This window comes from Gekko japonicus, unplaced genomic scaffold (assembly GCF_001447785.1).
Source record: "Gekko japonicus isolate JY-2015 unplaced genomic scaffold, Gekko_japonicus_V1.1 scaffold1807, whole genome shotgun sequence".
NCBI lineage: Eukaryota > Metazoa > Chordata > Lepidosauria > Squamata > Gekkonidae > Gekko > Gekko japonicus.
The window spans coordinates 111,637-139,316 of record NW_015173190.1 but is presented as its reverse complement, the minus strand read 5'-3'; the positions used below and the strand labels follow the sequence as shown (position 1 = coordinate 139,316).

General features: G+C 46.9%; 1 protein-coding gene across 1 annotated transcript in view; it reads right to left on the bottom strand.

Moving 5' to 3' along the window:
• The window catches only part of NR2E1 (nuclear receptor subfamily 2 group E member 1), a 34,342-nt gene that overhangs the window by 6,356 nt on the left and 306 nt on the right, over window positions 1–27,680 (bottom strand). Inside the window, exons 2-5 of the mRNA XM_015422613.1 lie at window positions 19,686–19,831; window positions 12,314–12,401; window positions 5,323–5,558; window positions 2,739–2,885 (exon numbers count right to left, since the gene is read on the bottom strand). Coding sequence (XP_015278099.1) covers window positions 2,739–2,885; window positions 5,323–5,558; window positions 12,314–12,401; window positions 19,686–19,831 — 617 coding nt within the window. The remainder of the gene's footprint in view (window positions 1–2,738; window positions 2,886–5,322; window positions 5,559–12,313; window positions 12,402–19,685; window positions 19,832–27,680) is intronic.

Genomic DNA, 27,680 nt, shown 5'->3' with positions numbered 1-27,680 from the left:
ACTGCCTGGACTCTAAAATCCAAAGAGGATAATGGTGCAATTAATGAAATCCTTGGGCTTTAGAGGGAGATTAATTTCATGAATTGGTACATGAAATTTGCCTTTAATTTCAATGTTAGATGTGCAGCTAGTTCATTTGAAATGACAGGATAATCTGATTCCTGTCATAGATAATAGGCTTCTTTTACAGAGATATGCTCAGTGATATCTTTAATCTGCCCTAAGCCATCCCTACTATATTAAGGAGGACTCTCATCTCGGAAAAAGTTCTCTCTCACACACACACACACGCACACACTGCTAAGTCCCATTTTTCTCAACAGAAGCATACGTTTGGCAAAAGTTCCATAGTAAAGCAAATTAAGCCTGGCCTCAAATAGAAATGCTATATAGTGACAACTTTAAAGCTGGAAGCAGTTAAGTCTTAATTTCATCAGCAGTCAGGATTGTGCCCTTTTCAGTGGTATTGGAAAGGGGAAGGGGACTGTCATTCTTTCAGGAACATTATTACAGTCCGAACTCACCTTCTGCAGCTCAGCAAAAGGCCCCCAAATGCATCCTACAGCACTGCCAGCTTTGCAAAATGCTTTCCAAGCACATGCACCTCTAGCCTCTTTTGGAAGACACCCGCCAGCGAGTGCAGCCACACCACAAGGCTGAGCATACTCTGCCTGGCTCAGGAGAGTTGCTCTTTCTCCTCCTCCTCCGGCTTCCGCTCTGGAGCTGCAAGAGCTGTGGGGCTTCTTTGTTAGGTCTCACCCTCCCTCCCTCCCACCACACCTACCCCTCTAAGCTTCATGTTCTTCTCCCAGTGGAAGCATCTGACTGGAACTCAGTAGGGTTGCCAACTCTGGGTTGGGAGATTCCTAGAGATTTGGAGATGGAGCCTGCGGAGGGACCTCAGCGGGGTATAGTGCCACAGAGTCCACTCTCCAAAGCAGCCACTTTCTCCAGGGAAACTGATCTTTGTTGCCTGTAAATCAATTGCAATTCTGGGAGATCTGTAGGCCCCACCTGGAGGTTGACAAACCTAGAGTGAAGTCACGTTTATCACATGCTCCCCATCCAGCATTTCAAAAGTATGTATTTTAAACCTCGTTCTTCAACTGAAACAAACCCCGACCCTTGCTGTTAGCTCCAATAAGAAATAAAACCAAGGGATGTAACTTTGTCTATCCACCCTCCCCTCCCCCATTCCTAACAAGGACTAATAACAGCCACAAGGGAGGGAGCAGATTTAAGAAAAGGAAATAAAGGAATTTTTTTTGTATTTTTGTATTTTTATGTGCATGTGTGTGTGCACCTGGAAGTCATGGAGACCTCTGGTGACTTCCTCCTACTGGGGGCCTGGAGGATATTCAGAGTGGTGGGTGAATAAAGCCTCCCCCTGCCTCCCGGCTCTGGTATTCCAAGGAGGTCTCCCATCCAAGTATTTGCCAGGGCTTTCGAGATCTTATGAGATCAGGCTTGCCTGGACTATCCAAGTCAGGGTGAAATAAAGGATTTTTGAAATCATTCTTACGATGGTCATGACTCTGACCTGAGGCTTTGCCATGGTTCACTCAACTATTTAAAAAACAACAGTGTTAACATTCAGGTTCTGTGCAGTCTGGACTTGAGACAAGTTGCTTTCCTCTTAACACGGAACTTTCCCCCATTAATCAAGTTTTATTTGCTTTGCCTCTTTCTTCCTGCAGATCTCTTCCCTTCCTTCTTAGGCTGTACACTCAAACTTTTTTTTGGGGGGGGGGGAAACAGAATTTGTTTCTTTTGCAAATGCCATTGTAGAGGAAGAGAAAAAGGGAGAAGTTATTTAATCCCTTTTTCTTCTGCTGTTTTCTGTCTGAAAAACCACTGACTTATTAATTGTAGGGGAAGAAGGGGTTAAATAGCTCATCTACTCCTTGCCAGCTGCATTTGCAGAAGAAAACAAATGTAGTTTAAAGGAACTGGGTGGATGAGATGTAGTTTGAGATGTAGTGGTGTAAAAATGCTGCTCTTCTCCCCACCCCCAACTACTGAAGAAGTAAGAAACCTGATCTTATTAATGTGAGCTAATGCCTCAAATAAATAGTGACTACTGAAGAGGCTCGCTGGAAACGAAAATTAACACCATCACCTAATTAAACTCCTGCATCTCCTCTTCCTGCAATTGGGTTTTTGAATGTGCAGAGGGCAGGAAGGACCCCACCATCAACATCTAGCAGGTGTTTACGCAGTGCCACTTCTTAGTCTTGTGTGCATTTCAGTTGTGTAAACTACAGTGAGAATTTCTTTTTTTTTTTGTGCTGCAAGCCTGCAGTTGTCAAACAGAGCTACAAACTGACTCAATTCTGATAAGCATTTAATACAGTGGAAGAGTCTCTTGCTGAATGTTTACTCTGTGATGCACATTTGAAGTATGTGAATAAACATCATCTAAGAGGGAGCAATAAGTTCACAGTCTACCGAATTCTTAACTGCACACCACTTTGTCTGCCACAACAAACTGTCATAATTTAAGAACAAATTAATCTGGGGGGGAACTAATGGAATAAATTCTACTCTCATTCATACAAATCTCAGCTTAAATGAAACTATTGGCCCTGAGCCAGAAAAACCTGCAGCCTGATTCTAAGCATTTACTTAGAAGCAAGTGTCACAGAACTTCAATGGGACATTCTCTACTAAGGGTGCTGAGATCCACATCTTACCTAAATTCTATTGAGGAGGGGGAAATCATTCTATATAAATTTTACCTGGTCTTGTAGCGACAGAGTAGAAAAGGCTGGAACACTCTTGGCCCATTTAATACTCATGAAGAGAAGCCTTGCCGCTGATTCACAAACAGATTCTGTAGCCACTTCGTAGAGATACATTGGCGTACCGGTGACTTCGTGTGGATACTAATTAAAAAGAGGGTTTAAAAAAAAAAAGTTGTTTGGGAAAGCACTAAACTTTGGTTATACAGAGATCCCCCCCCCCTTATGAAGAAGGGTATGATCAAAGTAAAAAAGGAAAACAGATGGTGGTAGGGAAACCTTTAGAAACTAATAACATGGGCAATTGTTATAAGATCATCCTAAAACGATGTTGCTGAATAAGGAAAATTGGTTAGATCTTCAAGAGATTGTTGGATCTAGACTAAGTTTTCTGCTAATGGACAGCACTTCTGTCAGCAGAATTTTCCAGCCTCCAATTATTCCATAATTTTTTCTGCCCCCCTTCCTTTCAGTGGAAATCCTCAGTGGGATCCAACCTATTGCTTTTCAAAGTCTTGTCACTCAACCTGTAGGCAGCTGAGAATACCAACATGGCCTTTATTTCCTTCCTAGGGCAGCCAGGTAAAAAACTGTTGAGGGCACAGTGGGGAATCACTGGAGAAGGCAGATCTACCTCTTTATCCCATACAAGGGAATGGCTGCTATTTAATCAAGCAAGGAAAACCAAAAACCCATGAACCATATTGTGGAGGTCACCAGATATGCTCATGGCAGAAGTGATGCTGGTTGGGAAGGCTGATGCTCTAGAGCAGTGGTTCTCAACCTTCCTAATAATACAGTTCCTCATGTTGTGGTGACCCCCAACCATGAAATTATTTTTGTTGCTACTTCATAACTGTAATTTTGCTACTGTTATGAATTGTAATGTAAATATCTGATATGCAGGATGTATTTTCATTGCTACAAATTGAACATAATTAAAGCATAGTGATTAATCACAAAAACAATATGTAATTATATATTGGGAAATATTTATTTCTAATTACAGGTGACCCCTTAGGCGACCCCTGTGAAAGGGTCGTTCGACCCCCCCAAAGGGGTCACGACCCACAGGTTGAGAACCGCTGCTCTAGAGACACTGGGTCCACTTGCCCTAGATGGAGTTAGCTTTTTCATAGCAGTTTAAGAGCTTGAGGGCACTCGTGAACCCAGCCTTGGTATTGGAAAATCAGACTGGTGCAGTGGCCAACAATGCCTTCTATAAGCTGCATCTAGTTTGCCAGCTCTATCCTTTTTTTACAGTCCACTGATCTGGCCATACTGAACCATGCTTTTGTGACCTTATGGTTGGATCACTTTAATGTACTGCCCTTTAAGCCAACTGGGAAACTGCAGCTGGTCCGGAATCCAGGTGCCGAATTATTGTCAAGGGCTATCTGATAGGAGCATATCTTGCTCAGTTTTTAAAATGCAGTTTTAATGTTTTATGTATTGGGCATTGGCCCCATCTGAGCCCGTTCACAGGGAGGGTGGGTTATAAATTTAAATAAATAAAATAAAATAAAAATAAAACAGCTACATTAGCTGTGAGTTTGTTTCAGAGTTCACTGAAGGACTGTCTCCTCCTATATGGTCCCATGTACCAACTACAGTCTTCATGCTGCCACTTCCTGGCTCTTTACCCTACTTAGGGTGGCCTGCCTGGCATCAACCAGGGCATGAACCTTTTATATCACAGACTTTTATATCACATGCATGGAACAGGCTCCCTGAAGAGAGGAGCCCTCACACTGGAGAACTTTAGGAGGCGCTGCAAAGCTTGTTTGTTTGCCAGGGCCTTTGCATGAACAGCTGTCACCTTTTAGGGGAGGGAGAGGTATTGGGGGATTTTATTTGATCTGGTTTTGAACTGTAATGTTTTAAATATTACCTGTAAGCCACCTTGAACCGAGAGGAAAGACAGGATTCAAATATTTTAATAAATGAATAAAATCCTTGACAAAAGGTGGCCCACCCTCATTACAACTCCATCCATCGTAATGATAGGATTAACTCTAAAAATATCAACTGGCAACTGTGATGAGAATAGTGTGTGCAGGAAGGAAAACTGCAGAACCAAGAACACAGAGCCAGTCCCCAGCTTTAAGTAAGTAACTGTTCCCATTCACAAATCTGTTCTTGCGAGCAGTGTAACACTGACACTTGCAAATCAGCACAGCAGGATGCATTAGAAAATTCACCTCTTGAAAGAACCTGCAGTGATCTTTTGGCAAGTCCTACCACTACATTAAACTGCTTATGAAAGGATACCATTTGTGTCAACAACCACCAAGAAACCAAGGAAAATAACATTAGACAGTATTTCACTTTTAGGCTTACTGGGATATTTATTTATTTTATTGATTTTTATCCCGCACTTCCAGCCTAGTTTCTCAATCATGGTTGTGTCAGAGAGCGGTGATGTGCAGATTGTATCCAACAAGTGAGACCTGTGTCTATATATTACACTCTCATACACACACAAAGGCCACTTGAAAAGGCACCAAGACTGTGAAACCTGACTGATGTATTTTTCAGAGGTTTGTCAGACTCATTGGATCAATAACAAAAAGGAGCTGACCTTTGGAGTTGGTTGAGCCAAGCCTACCAAAGTCTGCCTTTCCGATGTCGTAGAAACTGCAGCCAGTTCTAAATTATGGGATTCCAGCTGTGTGACAGCAGTGAAGAAAGGAGGGGTAGGTAGAGCTGCAGAGGGAAAGTGCGGGGTGGCTCCATTATCTTCCTTGTGTCCTCTGAAATAAAGAGCGACCTGTTTCCTTATTGTGGATGTCCTTGGTCCCCTTTCATGTTGAACAGCTGGGGGGAAACAACAAATCGTAAAACTTCCCTGAGAGATGGGAAACATCAGCATGACTAGGGGCAGAGTTAAGGCAATTGAAAAGGAAGAATGTTGCTAATGGTAGACTATGTTTTGTCATGTTTCGTCATGGGGAGCTGTAGGATATTCTGTGGGAATTTTGTGGCGACACGATTTTATGGATCATCCTGACAAAGCATAGGTAAAAACGTGTTGGGACTGTCTTATTGAATAAGTTATATTTCCCCACTGCACCTTTCCCCTCCCCTTTGGCTTTTTTGTTCTTGTTATTGGTGCAGCCTCTTTCTTTGCACAGCCAAATTTTAAACATTATTGTCTCCAGCCAATTTGGGGATAAACATGGGAAAGGCCTTTACATAACTGTACAAATTTAGAATTTAGAAAGGCAGTGACAACACTTGTTGCTTTCTAGATAGGAATGGTCTCTGCATTATCATTATTTAGATAAAGGTAACAAACAGTCAAATCTTCCCTTGGTTTGACCATTATTCAAATTATGTGAACAAGGAACCTCCTATTTCTATATCTCCAATACAAATCAATTGCTTTACATGGGATAATATAGCATCGTAGCTACAGTCCAGAGACAGGCTTTATGCAATAAGGTGTTATGACTTCTAACAACTGGAAGGACAATATTTCCCCCAGTTGTGGGCTTCCTAGAAGTAGCTGGTTGGCCACTAAATGAAAAGAATGCTGGACTTGATGGACCTTTAGTCTGATCCAGCATGGTTCTTCTTCTGTTCCTAATTAATATGATTATTGTGCGAATGTGCATAGGAACCTTCCTCCATATAACAGAACAACAATGGAGAATGCGTTGGATGACATTTCGCTGGGTGCACATATATATTCTTTGCCTGTCAGTCAACAGGGGAGAGAATATACATGTCTTAGCAGATATGTTGATACCCACACAGTAACACTCAGAGACAATGTCTGTGTATGAAAAGCAGATCTTTGGGTCTGTCCTTCTATTGTGCAGATTGCCGCACCCCATCCAGTATAACACTTGCACAGATGTTTATGTACACAGACACACAAACATTAAACAGCTTACTGGATGGGGCAGTTATGAGCAATCTGTGTTTTACTGGCCTACTGAGGGTCACAAAGAGATTACAGTTTTATGATCAATGTTTACAGATACATTTGATGTTCTACCCTGATGGCAACATGTTGGGTGTTACAAGTTAAAACACTTCTATTTCAGTATTTACTGGGTTAATACTGTTTACTGAATCACATGTTTGTTTGTGACCAATCTGTTTAGAGAGCTAGAAAGCCCGGCAACTTCAGATCTAGTTTGTTGTTCTGATTGGAGACGAGAGTGGCTAGTATTAGCATTTTATGGCTCTTTGTCCTGAGCAAGAAGAAGTTCAGTCTCCATTAGATCTCTGCCATGTTCTGTCTAGATGTGAGGATGTAGATATATAGCTCTTTGTTATTTTTCATCCCGTATACCTTTTCCCATGCTAGGTTGTAGTAAACTTTTATATTTTAAACACATCATGGACTCTGACTCTTTAATACTCTGCTGAATGTTGATTACTCTGCTGATTAACTTTAAAAATTAATAACAATAACCCAACAGGTTATGGAAGCCCAGATGCTTTCCCAGCTGCAGAGTTGAGCCATGTGTATTAAGTTTACTTAAGAACAGAAAAGATTTTTTGAAAAGTTTTTCTGGGAGCAGAGAAGACTTCTTGAGCCTGTTTTTTGCCTATCGTGCTAACGGGACAGAAGAGTGAGAGTGAGATTCATTTCCTGTTTGATCTACCAAGACAAAGAAATCCCCGAGAGCTGAATTCACAGCCGGGAGAGAGAGGAAGATCAAAGGAGCACCGATCGAACCAAAAGCTGCCCAGACGAGCGACCGATGGTTTGCCTCTACCGAGAGAAGTTGGTAACGTAAAGAATGGCTTCTTCAAATGAAATGTCCGTTTATAAATTTCAAATTCTATCCAGAGATAATTATAAATGGTGGAAAGGAAATGTACAGTCCATTTTACAATCTCGTTCAGCATTGCATGTCTTATGTCAAGACACTCCCAAAGAGGATGATGAGGCTGCCAAATACAGAGAATTTATAGAGAAAGATGGACTTGCTAAAGCTTTAATCCTTGGGAACGTCCTTGCTAATGATAATCAGAAGCTTTTATCATGTGAAACTGCAAAAGAAATGATATCCCACCTAGATAAGAAATACGATGCCAGATCAAAGGCAAACAGTATCTTTCTTAACCAGTGCTTGTTCAATTGCAAAATGCAAAAGGGAGAATCAATTAGTACTCATTTGAATAAGATTCTCAATATCTTTGATCAATTGAAAGCCATGGGTGACCCACCCACAGAGAACTCTGTGCTTAGTGCAATTTTGAGCTCATTAACCAGTGATTTTAATTCTGAAGAGGCATATCTTAGAGGAGTTGATAAATTATCTATTGACTATGCTATCTCTTATCTGGAAGCTGAGGGCCACAGAAGAGACATGTTGAATCTTACTGAAAGTGTTTCAGTGCTCAGAGTTAGTGATTCTCGTCAGAGAGGAAATGCAAAGAGAGCTGTTAAATGTTGTGTGTGCTCTAAACCTGGGCATTTAGCGGAGAAATGTTGGTTTAACCGAGACCACATGAAAGGAATAAGACCATGTGGTCTGCCGCTGATACAGGAAACCCTAAGGGGCGTGGTAATGCAAGACCAAATGCTCCTCAGGAGCAGGGCAGAACAAAGCCCGTATTTTTTTCTGAGAGAGACGCACTCAAATACTGCAGAGGGAGAACAATGTGTGAATGTGCTTGCAGTAACTGCTGATAGAAGAGAATCTGATGATAAATCATTATGGTTACTGGATTCAGGAAGTGCGGTCCACATTTCAAATAATGCTGAATGTTTTATTGACTTGAATAAAGATAAAAAACCCAACCTGCATAAGGTTGATGGTCAAGAATTAAATGTTGCAGGAACTGGAACAGTGATGCTTAACGTTTTAGATACATGTGGTAAAATTCAGCAAATGACTTTGAGAGAATGTGTTTTCGTACCTGAAGCAACTGTCTGTCTGATCTCTACAAGGAGAATCATTGCTACTGGTTTTAAAATTAATCTTGATCAGGGCCAAGGCAAAATATGGCACAAAGATGGTGTTGAACTAGTGACTGAAGAACAAGAGAATTATCACTATGTAAGAAACATTGCCATTGCTGATAATGATGAAATGGACACTAATGGGCCAGTGTTCCACACAAAATCATCTGAATGTGATCACAAAGACTGTTTATATAAATGGCATGTAATGTTTGCTCATAGAAATGTGCAAAGTGTACAAAAGCTATTGAAGGACTGTAATATCAATGCTATTGAGTGTAATGCTATGGAAAATGGTTGTGAAACCTGCTTTAAAGCAAAAGGTACAGCTCCTAGTTACAGGGGCAAATCTCCTGAACAAAATACAAAATTTCTAGAGACTGTGTACTCAGATCTTGTTGGTCCACTGAAAGAGTCTGCTGGAGGTAGCAGATACTTTGTGACTTTTATGGAAGCAAAATCCAGATATGTCTATACATACCTACTTAAAAGTAAAGATCAAGTACTTGAAAAGTTTAAGTGCTATGTTGCTGCTGTTAAAAACAAATTTGGCAAAGCGCCAGAGGTGCTATTCACAGAGTACTGCAGCAGTGAGTTCCAAAGATTCATGGAACAAGAAAGAATTGAACATAAAACAACGCTAATACAATCTGGAATTTCAGAAGATATGTGGGGTGAAGCAGTCAATACAGCTACTTACCTGCACAATAGAGTTCCATCTAAAACTACAAATAAAATTCCTTTTCAATTATGGCATAACAGGATGCCTGGACTTAAACACATTAAAGCATTTGGATCTAAAGCCTATGCCCACATTCCAAAAGAGAAAAGGGGCAAATTAGAGCCAAGAGCAGAAATTGGTATCCTAGTGGGGTACGCTCAAGGAGGAAAAGGCTACCGAATTTTTGATTCTACAAACTGTGTAATTAGAGAATGCAATGTGGTACATGTTGATGAGAGTAACATCCTGCAAACTCCTAAGCCAGCTGAGTCCACAGCACAACCTGTCAATCAGGAATCTACAGATGTCTCTTTCTTTGATGTGATCACTTGGCAATCTGCAGAGACCACCTGTGACCAGGCAGGTCCATCTCCACAAGAGGATTCCACCTCAGAAGGGGAACAAGGGAATTCCACCTCAGAAGGGGAACCAGGAGAGGCAACGCCAAGGGTAAGAGAGACAACTGCTGTGAGACAATCAGCAAGGAGTACCAAAGGTGTTCCACCACCAATGTACGGAATTTGTGCAAGTGTGCAACAAATAAAGGAACCTACTAACTGGAAGGAAGTTAATCAACTACCTGCATCTGAAAGAAGCAAGTGGATTAATGCCATGGAAGAAGAATTTGCATCTTTGCAAGACAAACAAGTTTGGACTCTTACTGAGTTACCTTCAGAAAGAAAAGCCATCGGCTGTAAGTGGGTGTACAAAGTGAAGTATAACCCTGACGGCGAAGTGGACAAGTACAAAGCTCGTCTTGTCGCAAAAGGATTTTCTCAAAAATATGGAATCGATTTCTCGGAAACTTTTGCACCTGTTGTAAGCTACACAACCTTCAGAACACTTTTGAGCATAGCAGCCTCAAGGGGCATGCACATTGAACATTTGGACGTAAAAACTGCGTTTCTCAATGGAGAATTGAATGAAGAAATCTACATGGAACAACCAGAAGGATTTTCAACAAAAGGACAAGAAGGCCTAGTGTGCAAACTCAACAAAAGCGTTTATGGACTAAAGCAAGCAGCAAAAGCGTGGAATGAGAAACTGACTGAACTGTTACAAAAACAGAACTTTCAACAAGGAATAGCAGAACCGTGTTTGTTCTCAAGAATCAAAAATGGACAATATCAGTACATACTCATTTATGTTGATGACTTGATTATTTGTTGTGAAAATCAAGGAGATGTACAGGAAATAGCAGATGAACTAAACAAGGAAGTGGAAGTGAAACAATTGGGACCTATAAAACACTACCTTGGAATACAAATTGAAAGAACTGATGATGGAAGTTTTCTTCTAAGCCAAAAGCAAAAGATCATGGACTTTATTGAATCTGTAGGACACCTCTTGAAGAGGATTACCTCAAGAATACAGAGGGACCACAACTTCCAAACAACCACGAATACAGATCCGCAATTGGAAAATTATTGTACCTCAGTACAATCTGTCGACCAGACATAACGTCAGCTGTTGGACTGTTACGCAGAAAGACCAGCTCACCAACTATCCATGACTGGAAAGCCATTAAGAGACTGGCAAGATACCTAAAAGGAACTTTGGATTACAAACTGAAAATCTCATCCTGTGATGAACCAAGACTGACTGGATTCATGGATGCCAACTGGGGCAAAGACACACCTGATGGAAAATCTACAAGTGGATACTTATTCTACTATGGAAACATTTTAATTGACTGGACTAGTCAAAAGCAATCTGTTGTAGCAATCTCTACTGCAGAAGCTGAATGTGTATCAGCACAAAGTGCCAGCTATGAACTTTACTGGATTATTCATCTACTAAAAGACTTTGGAATAGATGAACCGAAACAAATAATAATGTTTGAGGACAATCAAGCTTGCATCGTTGTCTGCAAAGGTGAGAGCACCAAATCCAAGAATACAACCATCGCTCTCAAATGTAATTATGTGAAAGACTTACAAGAAAAAGGACTGATTGAACTTTGCTACTGTCCTACTGAACAGATGACTGACGACATCCTGACCAAGCCGCTTGACAAGCAACGTTTTGAGAATCTTCGTGAAAGTTTGAATTTGCATGATGTCAGTGTTATAACTTGAGAAGGGGTGTTGGGTGTTACAAGTTAAAACACTTCTATTTCAGTATTTACTGGGTTAATACTGTTTACTGAATCACATGTTTGTTTGTGTTTAGAGAGCTAGAAAGCCCGGCAACTTCAGATCTAGTTTGTTGTTCTGATTGGAGACGAGAGTGACTAGTATTAGCATTTTATGGCTCTTTGTCCTGAGCAAGAAGAAGTTCAGTCTCCATTAGATCTCTGCCATGTTCTGTCTAGATGTGAGGATGTATAAATATAGCTCTTTGTTATTTTTCATCCCGTATACCTTTTCCCATGCTAGGTTGTAGTAAACTTTTATATTTTAAACACACCATGGACTCTGACTCTTTAATACTCTGCTGAATGCTGATTACTCTGCTGATTAACTTTAAAAATTAATAACAATAACCCAACACAACATAACTGTTTAGCATTCTGAAACCACATTACTGTACACAGTCCATATGTTTTGCTGACAGTGCAAAATTGATTCCTGGCTGATGGTACCAAATCAAGAAGAAAGTCACATTGATTTTATTGGACATAGAAAGGAGTAATTCAGTTTAGGATTGCAGAGTTAATTTTTCCTCCACCTCCTGGTATGCAGTCCTGCAGACATGCACTCAAAAAGTTCTGTTAAGTGTGTGACTCCAGGCAATTATGTGGTATTGTTGTAGACAGCTATTTGTAAGCAGAAAGTTTGACAGACAGGACTGTCTTTGCAATATGAAAGGGATAATAAAGACAGAAATGGTCTTAAGGGCAGATCCACATTCTAGGCCATGGTTTTCAATCACTGCATACATTTGGTGTCCATTCCTCCAGTGATAAAAAGTAAGCACAAGTACCATCTTTATTCATGTTGACTTCCAAGCATTTCTTCAGCCGACAAGCTCTACATTGGTTCCTGTGTGTCTTGTCCACTGGACAGCCTCCCTAAAACACAGAGATTCCTTTTGTGAAATGGGGACAAAACAGTGGTTCTCAATAAAGTACTTCTGGATCACCCAGCTAAGTTATACATACATCCCTCCCCTTTGGAGTAACCAACCCTATGGGCTCTATACAGTATTTCTATTAGTTAGCAAGTCAAGATTTTCTCCCATGGAAGTGCTTGAGAAGAGAATCTGAAGTAGGTTGTTCTAGAATTTCTAGATTGCCTTCAGCACTCTGGACAGCTACATTCACTCCCAAGCCATGCCTACTCTTCATAGTGCAGGTATCTGGATCTCCAGGATGCAATGACCAGCCCCTACTTTCTTACATTCATCTCCAGATCTCTGGCCCGTTTGCAGTCACACTTGTTTCTAGACCTCTTCCCGCAGTGTGTCCTTGCTTTTCACATTAATTGCATGCATCAGGTCACTCACACAGATCCAATTTTTGTCTGTGTGAAAGGCCTTTGTTGCCATGGGGGGGGGGAGAAGAAGGAGAAGGGGGAGAAGGAGAAGAAGAAGAAAAAAAAATGGATTTATACCCCGCCCTTCACTTGGAGTCTCAGAGCGGCTTACAAACTCCTTTCCCTTCCCCTCCCCACAACAGACACCCTGTGAGGTGGGTGGGGCTGAGAGAACTCTGACACAAACTGCTCTTTCAGGAACAGATGTGCCAGAGCTTGTGACTGACCCAAGGTCACATCAGCAGGTTCAAGTGGAGGAGTGGGGAATCAAACCCGGTTCTCCCAGATTAGAGTCCGCACACCTAATCACTACACCAAACTGGCTCAATAACCTGCCTCTCTGCTACCCCAGTCAGTCACTACCTAGCCAATTACATGGAAGGAACCTACAAAGAAATCCACCAAACCAGAACAAAATGGAGATGAAACAATAATCCATTGCATATAGATGCCTAATGCCTTTGTATATCATGGACACAGAGATCACTGTTTTCAAGTGCAGCTGGAGCAAAAGCTATAAAGTTAAAGAACACTCATAGATGCTAGGTGGGACACTATCACTGAACAGAAGCCGTTTGGGTTTAAAACTGAATGTGATGGGTGAAGCTACAGTGTGTGAGTGTGGGTGATGGGTGAGTGTGTGTGTCTTTGTGTGTGAGAGTGAGAGAGAGAGACTGGGACAGTTTAATGTAGACCATCCAAAAGAAGAGACAGGCCAATTTGTTCACTACTTTCACTTTAAAAATTTTGAAGAATGTAGACTGGATAAAACGTCAGGGACAAGTGACCCATCTTGATGGTTCAGCAAATGGACAAGTTGGCTCATGTTTTAAAGGAAAGGCTGGCCGCTACAGGTACTTACTTGGCATTTCTTATAGGGAAGGCAATGGGTCCAAGAAAATCAGCTTTGATGGCTTGGAAGAGGTGCAGGACGATTCTGTTGCCCCAGACTTCAAAGTGGACCCCACTTAAGTATATTTGGGAGGAGGAGATGAACGCGAAATTTTGGAAAGCACTTAAGGGGGAAGGCATAACTAGAGTTAAGGATATGTACAATTCTCAAGGGAATCTCCTACCACTTCATGAGCTGAATCAAAGAATAGGGGGAAATTATTGGTTAAATCTAAGGGGACTATCACACTTGATTAAACAAGATAGGTATATAGAAGCTATAAAAAGGGAAGACAACAATTTAGAACAGGTATTATATGTGGATGAAATAAGGAAAGGATTAGCAGGAAAAATTTACCTTGAATTGGTGAAAGATAAGGAGTTTATATTAAGAACCTTAAAAAATAAATGGAATAAAGAAAAACAAATAATCTCTGACGACATCAATAAGTTAATGGTGAATTTGAAGAAAATTAAATTAGAAAAATATAGAGAGCTTGAAAGAAAGATAATATGGAAATGGTATAGAACCCCTGCCCAATTGGCATATATGATTAAAGGTATGAAACCTAATTGCTGGCACTGCGGTGCAAAGGAAGGGTGGTATTCTCACCTCACCAAGGGTTAGAGATTTCTGGGAAAAGGTACGGGGGAAGATAGTAGGGTTATGTAAAGTGGATCTTAAAATAGATGGAGATCTATTATTTATGGGCATACTGGGAAATGGTAATATTGAGAGACGAAATCAGGATATTTTTAAAGCAATGTTACTAGCAGCGCATGCTGTGATTGCATATGGTTGGAAGGAGAGTTTGAAGTGGTCTTTAGATAGATGGAACGATTATTTATACAAATATATCCAGTCAGATATATTGGAATGTATTAAACAAAATAAGGTATGGGATGGAAAAATGAAGGTGATAAAAAAGAAATGGTCTATATACTTTCAGTGGGTAAATAATGGAGAAGCTAATTCCGTTATACTTGAAAAATTGAAAAAAATGTGCTCATGGTTAAAAATTTAATTTGTAGTTATGTGATGGCCACCTTGAGGGGGGTGGGATATAAAAAGGGGGAAATGTATCATAAGTGAATTGGGATGGTAAAGTAATGCAATAATAATTTATGATGCAAATAAAAAAATATTTAAAAAAAACTTGGCATTTCTTGAGCATATCATAGGACTGAATAAAGGAAACAATCCTACAGGTCTGCTTTTAAAATATAAAATATGTTTATTGCTTTAATTCTGATTTAATTTCCACTGCAGTGGTTTTGAACTGTCCTGTAGCTTTAATCTGCATCTGATTTTTTTTTTCCAAAGCAGAGGCCAAACCCAAAACCAGTTTTCTTGGTAATAAGTGTCACCGGTGTCACTTGTAAGGAACGCAAGTGAAGTGCTATTTCTTTTGATGTTCATGAAATCCACATCCTAAAGACCGAACACCACAAGCCTATAATGAATTGCCTTCAAAACACCTAACAAAGATCTGCTGGAAAAAGTAGCATAGGGGCTTCATTTTTAAGCACAAGGAAACTATACAGGCTCTAGTTCTGTTGCTGCTCCTGTCCCACACTGCATACTTCCACTGAGTGGGACTAGTTCCCAGAGGCACTCCTTCCCTAGAAAGAACATAGGAGTTTATGCTCAGCTTTAGATGCTTATGCAGAAGTGTGAGGGGTTGACTCACAACACTGAAAATGACATCGAAACCACTCTCTCCAGGCTCCACCCCCCAAATTTCCTGTTTTCTCAACACAAAGGTGACAACCCTTATTCTCTGAAACAAGCCCTGTCACATTCTTATTTTACTTAGACGTCGAGAAGGTTCGAAACATGAAATTACCCACTTCACTCCTCACCATCCAAGGTCGGGTGACCCCGGCGCTCTAAAGTCACGTGTCAATCAGGGCGTGGCTGATGAGAAGGGGCGGGTTTTACTCAGTTGGCCAATGGGAGGTTTTACTCAGAAGGGCTGGGCTCCAGCAACCTGTCTTTCCTAAATCAGCTAACTACAAATGAGTAATCATTACCCGGAATTGTTTTTGCTTTGTCGTGGACAAGGGGCTTCTCGATGCTTAAGCGGCTAAGTTTGTTGCAATTTCGTGGTTTACCTCCTCTCTTGCACACCGTGGGTTGAAGGAGCTGGCACAGACAGACTGAAATATATCTTCAGTGAAGCATCCAGAACTTCAGTGAGGGAAGTTGACAGTGCAGAATAACTCCTTCATTCCAACCTCTGCCCCACTGATTTTAATGACTTAGAGCAGGGGTGTCGAATTTATTTGTTATGATGACCGGATCGTACATAAATGAGACCTTGCGGGCCAGGCCATGTATGTCATAAAATGTAATGCCAGGTAGCAGAGATATAAACTTTATAAAGAACATAAACACAAAGGGTTTTTTTAACTTAAAACAAAAACATGCTTAAAACATTAGCACTCCTGCAATATTTTGTTTATTTAACAGTGTCTGATAACGGACACCTCTTGCTCTGAATTATTGCATCAAAATGTCTGTGCTGTTGCAATCCTGAGTATGCTGTTCAGGTGTGTGTCTGTAAGCTGCAAACCTATGATGATGCAGCAGCCGTGTTGAGTATTACAAGTTGAAAACACTCAGTATATCTGGGGTTAAATGTTTGTTTATGTTACTCACAGGAAGTCACATGTTTTTATTTAGCTGTAGAAAGCCCGGGAATTTTCTCCCTGATCTAGGAATTTGATTGGGACTAAAGTGTCAAGGTGTATTACCATTTCCCGTCTTTGTTCGGTGTTCTGAAGAAGAAGAAGAGTAGCCATAATCTTTCTCTTCTAGTCTTGTCTTTGTAGAGTAAGGATGTAGCAGATTTTGCTCTGTTGTTATTTTCATCCCAGTTACCCTTCCCATGCTAGAATTTAGTAAAAACTTTATATTTTAATCACACATGGACTCTGAGTCTGAATTATTTTACTCCGGCACTGCTGGACCATCTTATCTCTGCTAAATACCATTCTTTCAATATCTCACTATCACCCAACAAGCCCACAGCAGAACTGGACGAAGAAAGCCAGTTCCACTGTGGGCCAAATGTGGACTGGATGTCGCCTTACTGCCTCGAATTGCACTCAGAAACCCTATCATCCTGATCAGAGATATGCAACTGACCGCTTGTCTAGTTTACCGGCAAAGTACAAGATGGGCCATATTCACAAGATATTCGAACTGGTTAACAGGAAGGTGGGCATTTAATCGGTTTTCCTGTAAAGTCATGTTCATCAAGGCTTACTCAAGCAATGCCGTTAGGACTATTTTTTCCAAACCAGCTACCAAATCCAAGTAGCTGCTTTCATCGCGCTGCTTTCATAAATCCCTTGTTCCATGGATCACCTGGCAGACTTGAAGGCACCTAAAAGCCTCCCCCTTCAGATCTAAAAACCGAAACCGTCGAATTTGGAATCGAGGTTAGGCACGTCTCCACTGTGGAATCCTGCAGCCCTGGACACTCTGCCCTACAAACAAAGGACACTGATTCTGCGAGGAGTTATCCCCCCCCCTGCATTTTTCTGGGCGAAACGAACGTTTTCTGTGGCCGCAACAAGCAGAAATTCAACGGGTGGAACTGTTGGGTAATACAAGTTGAAAACACTCAGTATATCTGGGGTTAAATGTTTGTTTATGTTACTCACAGGAAGTCACATGTTTCTCATGTAACCAATGTTCTTTAGATGTGGATTGCCCGGGAATTTTCTCCCTGATCTAAGAATTTGATTGGAACTAAAGTGGCTTCTCTTCCCGTCTTTGTTTGCTGTTCTGAAGAAGAAGTAAGAGTAGCCATAATTGCTCTCTTCTAGTTTTGCCTTTGTAGTGTAAGGATGTAGCCGATTATGCTCTGTTGTTATTTTCAACCCGGTTACCCTTCCCATGCTTGAATTTAGTAAAAACTTTATATTTTAATCACACATGGACTCTCAGTCTGAATTATTATACTCAGGCTCTGCTGGGCTATATTATCTCTGCTAAATATCATTTTTTCAATATCCCACTATCACCCAACAGGAACCGCATCTGGATGCAGGGAAAAGCTTCACCCTCTTGCTGACCTGCGCGTGCTGCTCTCCACCGTTAGAAAGACAAGAGGGTACCTGCCGGGGAGGGGGAGGAGACAGCGACCTTCAGAGTCTTACACTGAAATCCCCGCGCCACAGGAGACGCAGACGCTGAGGTAAATCCCGCTGTGTTCTAAGTAGGCACAGGACGGTAGGCTTATTCTCAAGTACACGGGATGCAACTCGCCTGCCGTCTCCTCCTATGTATCTTTGTTCAGAAGTTCCGCTTGTCTACTGCAGATTAGTTCCCGGCAGAAGTTTATAGAAGGTTTAAGAGACTGATTTACAGTATAGTGATTGAGTCTCCTCTGATTCTTCGGGGAATGTGCCAGGGTCGAAACTAGAATGAACATTAGCCCCAAGTGTGTAGGCCAGGGGGTCCCCAACGAGGCAGGTGCCCGCCAGCTAGTATTTTTTGGAAAGTGGTGAGTCCAGGGGAAATCCTGCCCAGCAGGGCCTCTGATTGCCCACTGGAGATCTGATCGGCTGTGCAGATTAAGATAATAGTTCAGCAACAGCTGCTACCACAGTGTTGGTTTTATTCTCTCCGACTTCTCTATGCCAGTGTATGTTGAAAATTTGCTCCCCTAGGCCGCCTCTGCGCCTGGGCCGTCCTCGCTCTGTGCGTGGTTGGCTCGGCCTCCCGCAATGACCCTTTTTTTGGCCGTGCCCACCAGCCTGTGTCAGAATTCCAAAGCTGCCGCCCACAGGCTCAAAAAGGTTGGGGACCCCTGCGGTGGGGAGGGGAGGGGAGAGGGGGAAGCCGGGTATTTATTTCACAAGGACTAAGTTTGGGCTGGTCCTGGAGCCTCCTAGCTGCCTTCGAATCCTTCCGTTGGTACTGTCAGAGTTCTTCATACCAGAGCTACAACTTTAATGGGGGTAGGGAAGTCAAGTGGAGAGGAGCTCACAGCATCTGGAGTTTGTGGCTTGTTTTTAATTCATTGCTGCAAGCATGCTGAAAGGCTCAGAAATCCCCACGTGTTTTTTGTTTTAAATAAAGCCGTCCGTATAAGGAGACTTGCACCCTCGCCGAAGGGCGAAGAAGCCCCAGGGATCCCAAGGAGGCTCCCACGCAGGCCTCTGGGCGAACTAAGCAGCCGGGCTGGGGGAGGGAACCAGCCTTCTCGCTCTCTCCCTCTCAACCTTGGCCGCTCTGCCCGCGCAGCGCAGCCCAACCAGGCGGCAGAAGTGCTTGCACCACCAGGGGTGGTGGCACTTTTGTACGTGTGCGCGCGTGACCCCTAGTGGGGCTTGGACGTTTCAGTTATAATCTGATATAATCTGCCTCTGCGTCCCAGCCCTGGTATTCCTTGGAGGTCTCCCTTCCAAGTACTTGCCAGGGTCAGCCCTGCTTAGCTTCCGAGATTTGGCGAGATGGGTCTTGCCTAGCCTATCCGGGCCAGGGGTGGCGCTTTCAATGCTTCTGGGAGGGAGGGAGGGAGGGAGGGGGGCTGCAAGGAAGAACGGAGCAGGCTGTGATCCTTTACTCGCAATCCAGCGACACAGTGCAGGGTACCACGGCGAGCCTTTGTCACTGAGCTCTCTGTCTGCTGCGTGCCGAGGCTAGACCGCCTACGGACTCCTTTCAAGGGGAGCTCCACTTGTTGACCTCCTCCAGTCCAGCGCTATCTCCTGCCACCAGCAGGGCACTCAACTTACTTCCTCGAAGGTAGACCCCGCTGAACTCCATGGGACTCTTTCACAAGTAGGTGTGGAGAAAGGTGGGCTTGTAAAGAGCCTTCGGGCATCAGGGAAACGAAACACGGCCCTTGCCGTTGAGAGGCTTCTGCCTCAGCCGAAGGGGTTGGGAGAAGGGAGGGTACGGTAACTGGTACCTGGTTTCCAGATTTGCAGACATAAGTCCTGTTCCTTCGGATGCTTCGTTTGAAAAACCCCGAGCACCCATCGCAGGCGTAAACCCCATAGTGCTTGCCAGAGCTGCGGTCGCCGCACACTTTACACGGGATGTCTAAAATCCGGCCTGAAAACAGAAGGAAAGGCGAGAGGGAAAGTAGAAGAGAGTCAGAATAATGACCCTTTTGGGGGGATGGGGAATGAGGTCTGGAGGAACATTTGCGAAGCCAGCAGGCTGCCTTGCTTTGGGCTGCTGCCTCGCAACAGGCGCCAATCGGGGACATCCACCCCCCACCCACCCCCGTTGCCGGAACGGCAGCCGGAGTCCCAGCGGGAGAAAAGTTCGCTCTACGCGTGCGGCCCGATCCGCGGCTCCTTAGGAAGCACACGACCCAGTGATCTCTCAGCGGGGCCTGCTCCTAAATCAAGGCTCGCAGCCGTTAGACTGGACTCTGCCAGCCGTCCAGCCAGGGAAAGACGCGCGCGCAGGGTGGGCGGCACAGTGCTTTCCCCCCAAAGTCAGTTCCAGCTCAACCGATTCATGTTTACTCACAAGCAAGCCCAGCTACTTTCAGTGGGATTGTCAGCTAAACTTGTTTTAGGGGCACAGTCAAACTCGGAAAGCGCCCCCCACCAGCCCAACTTCAAGGGCATTTAACTGAGCTTAACATCGCAATCCTAAACGCCACTATGCCAGGCGATTTGCGAACGTGCATAGGATCGACCCTGCCCTGCAAACCTTGTCAAAGGTCTTACGCTTGGCTTGCCCGGTGCGGGCGGGGCCCTCACATTCTTAAACAGGGTAGTCTGCCCGAAAGAGCCCCTTACCCGCAAGTAATCGGATCCTCAAAAACCTAACAGGAACAGACCTAAAGCGATCCTTGCAAACATAAACTTTAGCCGCAGCTCAGGTGCCTTCTCATGCCAACACACTAACGGTAGGTTTCATTAATCGGAGTTTGCTTCCTGGGACTTCCTAGGTCGAGGAGGGCCTCGAACCGTCAGAGTCTAACAAGCGCCACCAGTGCTAGTTTACCTCTCGCGTTTGAGTGGGTTTGGGTTACTCACAAGTCAAACCAACTGAGTCTGACTGGGTTTACTCCCAGGGAAGACAGTTCGGTTACTACGGGGTATTAAAAACCGGCAACAGGAACAGTCGAGATGCAAACAGGTGGCTCTTGTGGCGATGTCTCTTTTCCCTCCTCTTGGCGTCTCCAACACTCCCGGCCTAAACATATTATACTGAAGGAAAGTCCCTGGAATTAAATGGACTTTCCGAATAAATGCAGTATTACGATCCGCCAACAAATTTTCTTTTGCCTTTTATAACTTAAGCAACGAAGAATCAAATTAAAAAGAGAGCGAGCGAGCAATAGTCTGACCACTGAGAGTCTCCTAAGCCCTTCCCAGGGGGAACAAGCCTGTTCCCTCCCTCCCTTCCGCCCTCCCTTCCGCCCCTCATCGCTTCCAGCGGTAGCCCCCACCCCCCGCTCCGAAGCCAATGAGAAAACTCGCTCTGGGAGAGGTCAGGCGAAACTGACTCGAAACAATCCCAAACCATTTCGAGGGCTTTCGCCTGCCCCCGACTGCGCTCCAGCCTTCCGGGGGGGGGGGGGGGGGGGAATGTCAAGGAGAGGCGCTTCTCTAGTCTAGCCCCCGGGCGCCTGGATCGCACAGTGCCGCTCCACTGCGACGCACGGAGGCTTCTAGAAGCCGCCTTGTCACCCCCCAGACTCGAGGCGGAAGGCGGAGCTTCAGCGGGATTTCCTTGCTGCAGTCCTTTCCTTCCTTCTGTCCTTCGTGGCCACCCTTTCCGAGTCCGCCGGGAGAGAAGCTCGCCCAACGCCGGCGGTTTGCTCCCGAGGGATCCGACGCTGGGAGCGAAGGGCTGGACCCCACCGGCCCGCTCGGAGGCTCCTTGCCGTGAAGTCAGCGCGTGTGCAGCACAGGGGGACGCGGCGGCAGTCGGAAGCGGCGGCGGGCTCCTCCATCCCCCGGCCGGGCAGGGAAGCGCCAAGGCAGTCCCGGGCGGAGGAGAGGTGCCGCGCAGCCGGTTTGCATCGGCGGATCTACCACCCGGAGGAATGTCCCCCCCACACCCGGGACCCAGCGAAGCGCGGCCGTCCCCTGACTAGCCTGGCGCGGGGCTTGGATGCCGAGCCGGTTCTCCCGCTCGCTCCGCGGACAATGCTGCCCTCGGCAGGCCAGGCCTCTCCCCCCCCCCGCCTTCCGGCAGACTCCGTGGGGACATTCAATAAAAGTGTTAACTTCTTGATCCCCCGCCACCTCCGACGGCCTTCAACCAGCGCGGGCTGCCCGCGGCCTCCCCCTCGCCCCCCTTCCACGAAAGGCCACCGCCGCTCTGGGCCGGCCGGGGCCTGGGAGCGCTACGGGCGCGGGGGGTGGGGTTCGGCGGATTAGGCTGGGCTGGGGGGGCGGGAGGATCGGCCTGGAAAGGCAAAGGGAGAACAAGGGGGGGGGCGGGGGGGGAGCAGCCTGTGGAGGCGAAAGTCGGGCGGGTGGGAAGCAGTGTTCCCTCTAAGCTGAGTTAGTGTGAGCTAGCTCACAGTTTTTTAGCCTCTGGCTCACAGATTTTTGTCTTAGCTCAGGAAGGATGGCTCCAGAGCAAACCAATTTATGCAGCAGCCAAATCGCTCACTCACAACATTAATGCTAGTAGCTCAGAAAGTAGAATTGTTGCTCACAGAACTCCATAGCTTAGAGGGAACATTGGGAAGGTAGGCGAGGAGAGCGGGGCGAGTCGGGCTGAGCTTCTTCGGGAGCGGTGTAATTGCACGCCCTCCTGGCCACCTGCCTCTTGGGTCACCAGTGACCCGTCAAAAAGAGTGGCCTGGGAATTGGCGTTGCACACAATGGCCACCGGGGAGACCACTCGACTCCCCGCCCCCTCCCAGCTCTCGGCCTTCCGCGGCTCCAGCCGGGCCACACTCAACGGGAAGGAGGGGGAGTTGGAGACGCCAGCGGAGTTCTGCCCGGGCGCTGGAGGAGACCCCCTCCCCCCCCCACAGGTTCTTGTGATTCCCTGCCGCGGACTCCGGGCTGGCTGGGCGACGCGGTCCTCAGACCCCTGCGACGCATCGCGCACGACTCGACTCTGGCCTCCGCGGCGGCCTGGCCCAGCACCCGGTGCGGATCCGTCCCGCTCGCTGGACGGAAGGCCGCCGTTCTGCCCTGCAACCCTCGGCGCGCCGACTCGGGAGGAAGCACCGCGCAAGTCCCCGCTGGTCTCCGAGGAGGAAAAACCGGGCATCGGGCTGGAACTGCTGCGCGGGGCTAAACTTCTTCTCACAGCGCCTCCGAGATGGACGGGGGAGCCCGAAGCCTCCCAGCTACAATTCGAAGGCTACTTCTGCTCCTTGAAAGTCAGGCCCGTCCAAGTCAACGGGATTCAATTCGGAGAAAGCCTCGAAGTACCTCCCAAGTACCGTTATGAGGCGATCGAAGTGCGCTGCCGTCCAAACACGTGTAGATTTGCCCCGAACCCCTGGGACTTGCCTTTCGCGGCGGTGAAACACGAAGAAGAACTAATACCCGCGGTTCGAAAAGCACACCACACCACACACACACTCTTCCCCTCCTGTCTCACCTAATCGAAGGAGGCTGGTGTAGCTTTGCTGTATATACAGAATATAGAGTTGTTGTAGGTATAGAAGAAGGGAAATACCAGAATATAGATTTTTCTTTAAAAGGTGTGGTTTATATCCACAATCTACATATTTCGAAGCAGTCCCTCTTATGTAAAATGTGTTGCGGAGCACCACCTGCCCCGAATCAATGTTGCATGGGGCTGTTGTTTTTCTGCTGAAATACCTTGGTTGTAATGGGGGGGGGGGGGTTGCTTCCAAATACACGCCCGCGCGCACACCGTTTTTAGGGTTAGAAATACGATGCTCTGCTGGGCAGCAAGGCTGCCGAACATGGCGGAACTTCTGAGTCAAGAGGCAAGATGCAAGAGAAGGGAGGAAATATTTCTGAGCGTGAATATATGTCCTATAACAACAAAACGCCTCGATTGTATATTGTGACAAACTGCTAATGTGTGACTGGCTATTCTGCCTGAAACTCTGCTGGCACCCCAACTTTTCCATAACTTCAGTTGCCGTTTGCTCCGTGCCAGTCGCCTGAGTCGCTGCCTGCAGCGAGCTGATCGACTCCCCTTGCTTCTGCCCGCCGAGGTCCTGCCGGGCACCTCCGCCGGCTCAGGCGGGACAGATTCCTTCTCGGAATCCCGTCGATTCCGCTCATCCTACCTGTTGATTCTGCTCTGTCCCCGCCGTGCGCAGCCTGCCCCGAGGACTGCCCCTCCAGGCCGCGGCCTTGGAAACGTTTGCTGCACACGTCTGCTTCTTCCTCTCTTCCCACCGGCACACACAGCCGATGTCTCAGCCTTACATTCCGATTGTAGGATCGCCTCCTCCTGCGCCCTACAGGCTTCTTATGGCTCGACCTCCACAACATACCAACAGAGCGTAATTAACCAGAGGCAATCCGGGCAGAGTTCAGGGCCCACTGATGGCCGTGGGGAGATCTTTCAGCGGGACATGCCGGACACGGGTGGAGCTCTCCCTGTTCCAAGCTGTCCCCCCTCCTTCCCTGAAGCTCTGCTGGCATCTGGGGTGGGTGGGGGTGGAGGCGGAGGCAGTCTCCGGGCCCATTAAGGCCGCCCCAACCGCCAGGGCTGCTGTGCTGAGAAAAATTCCTGGGCCTCCGGGGGCTGCCAGGCGAGCGAGGCAGCCCGGTTAACTTGACACGAGGTCAGCGGCTAGCAGATTAACCCTGTTTAAAGGCCCCAGAAGTCTAACGGGAAAGACAAACGGGGCCGGGGGCTGCGCTGGGAAACCGTTTGGAACATCCCTCGACGGGGCGTCCCGGGGGGCTTTTTGTGCCTCTTAATTGCTTAAAGATATATGGCAGCTTCGATTACTGTAATTACCATCAAAGGCTGTTGAAAGAGGTTAGGCTGCTTTGCGAGGACTCCTCGGCGGGGTCTGATTACCACCCAAGCAGAGAGATCACATCTGACATCACTCCAGCCCAGCCTGGTGGAAGGGAAAGCGGAGCCAGCGCCGGGCCCAGTCGAGCAGCCGCGGCCAACTGCACCTCCTGCGGCTCCCCGGCCTGACAGGCCTCGGGTCAAGAGGCAGAGCCGCCCAGAGCCCGCCGGGCACCAGCGCCGCCCCGCGACCCGCGACCCTGCTGCTGGGGCGCCCGGGCTCGGAGGCCGATAAAGCGCTCCCCTCAAAAATCAAGCCCTGGGCCGTGCAATCCTATGCCTGTTCGCTCAGACGTTAGCCCCCCTCGAACAACAAGGCAGTCTACTCCCAGAAGCCCGTGCCTACGATCGCATCCCGTTTTGCCGCCTGAGAAAATGCCTGGGATTGCAATGGGATCTATTTCAGCGGAAGCATATTCTACCACAAGCCCCCGGTCGCTAGGCAGAGGCCGGCAATGGCAAACCACCTCTGAACGTCTCTTGCCTTGGAAACCCGACGGGGTTGCAGTGAGTCGGCGGCGCCTTGACAGCACTTCCCCCAAAGTCTGTGTAGGACCAAGCGGGCAGTCCCGTCCGAGGGCTTTTAACTCGGAAGCAAGTTTCACTGAGTTCGGCCAAGCCGGTCTGACCAGGATCGCAGCCTTGAAACGCGCGCCTCCGTGGACATCCAGAGGACCGTCCAAACGCCTTCCGGAGGTTGGGATAGGAGCCCTCGGAGCTGCAAAGACAGCGGGTTAGAGCCGACGCTCAGAGAGCTCAAGTCTAGCCTGGCTGGCGGACTGCCTCCGTCCCTCCCGGGGCCCTTCGCGCCGAGGGGAGCTGTGCCCTCAAGGATGGACCGCAGCTCGGGCGGGTTGCTGTGAACGACCGCCGAACCGCCGGAGAAAATAAAGACTCCGGGGGTGCAGCGGCAAAAATATATAGGATTCGAAGCAGGGGTTGTGCCTGACTCTTAAGCGGCCCATTTTAGTCGCGAGGGAGAAGCTGACGGGACACCTTTCTTCCGACAGGTCCCCCGGAGCGCGCTCCCTTGCAACGGGCCGCATCCCCGCCTTCAACAGTAGGCACAGGTTAAATCCGCAGCAATTCTGCGGGAAGTGATATAGCTTCGAGTTAGTAGGAAAAAGCAAGCGTCCAGGAGCACCTTCAGGACTAACAAAATATGTGGCACTGGCAGGGTAGGAGCTTCCGTGAGTCTCCGTTCACTGCTTCAGATAAGGAGCCACGGGACTCTTGCCCTTTTCTGCTGCTACAGACGGACTAACGCGGCCACCCATCTTGATCTAGCTTCGAATTAGGTTTGGGAAATCTTTTTATTTTATTTTTTACGGACGGGAACGTTAAAGCTGCACCCTCTTGGCCATTAAAGCCATAATTTCGACCACCACGAACACAGTTGAGGCTCCAAAGCCTCGAGGGTATTTGGGGGGCTTCGATTTTGGATCTCGTCATTTGGATCGGTTCTCGGCCAGGACCAAAGAGCCGGTCCGAACGGGAACCGACCGACCTAGGCGTCCCCGGCTCTCTCTCTCCCTTTCTCTCTCTGGAGTGGCTCCCCCCGCCGGGCTGGCCGCGCCGCCAGGCCCAGAGCAGCGCCAACCGAGCCGGCGGCCACCAGCCCCTGGGCGAGGAGGCCGCGGGGCTTCACTCTCACGGCGCCTCGCTGAGCGTGGCAGGCGGGGAGAGCTGGGGAGCGACAAGGCCTCCCCCGGTGTCGTTTCCGCCGCTCACTGTGTGAGCCTTCCCCCGAAGCCACAATGTCCCTCGGCGACCATTTGGGCAACCCTTCTCCCCTTCCTCTTGCCTTCAGCGTTGCACAGATTCAGCCTACACGGCCCGGAAACGCTTTCCAGAGAGAAAGCAAAGAATCGGTTGCTAAAAGCTTTGCTCTCAGGTCCCTCCAGAAGACTGCTTCCCTTCCCACGCCGGCTTTGGGCACCTCTAAAATATTAAATCCTTCAGCGGTGGGGCTGGCTGTTTTCTTCCTTGTTTATTTTATTTAAAAAAAACACTTTCTTGATTACAAATGCAGGTGATCTGACTCTACTGGACAGTTCTGTTTTCAGGCAAAACCCTTTCCTGGGAGCGACTCGAAGTCAAGACCACTTTCCTGGTTTTGGCTTTTCCTGAGAAAGTTTTGAATGGGAGAGGAGACGGAGGGGATCAAGGACAGAGAACTATGAATAAAACTTAGTCTGAAGCCACAACAGCAAACAGAGAAGAAGAAGAAGAAGAGGAAGAGGAAGAAGAAGGGAGGAGAAGAAGAAGAGGAAGAAGGGAGGAGAAGGAGGAACAAAGGCCAGAGAAGCCTGACTGTGATTGCAGCAGTTTTAGAAGACTCAACGCACGTGTTTCTCCGCTACTCCCCCATCCCACCCCTCCGGCGTTTTTTAAAAAATGTAACCAAGGCACCAGGATCTGGCTTTAAACTTTAAAACGGATTGTCTCCGTTACCGACTCTCATGCCGGTCACAACAAGCTCCCCAGGTCCCTTCTGGGATTGGGACTTCTCGCTTCCGAAGGCGACTCCTGGTCCGAGCGGTCAATCAGACTTTGCCGACGAGTCCGCGCGCGCGCGATGTATCACACTCTACAGAGAGAGAGAGAGAGAGAGAGAGAGAGAGAGAGAGAGAGAGAGAGAAATTCCCCAGTTATGAGGTGTACCCGGATTTTGGATTAAGGGAAATGTGACTTTTAAGTTCCTCTTTTGGAGGATTATGTTGTAGAACTGGAAATGGTGTGCTAAGTATTCCCTTTAAATCCGCTTTCCGCGGAGCCCGGCGATTCTGTGGCATTTGCAACCCTCGGAAGTTTCGGGGTTTTTTTCGAAAGGAGGGAGAGCGCGTTCCCTTCGACGACCGAGGGACGTTCCCTTTTGCGCGGACCCCCCCCCTTTCTCCGGAGCCGCTGCACACAACTCTCCCCTACTCCCCCCCCGCCGCGGCCCTCCGTCCTCCGCCTC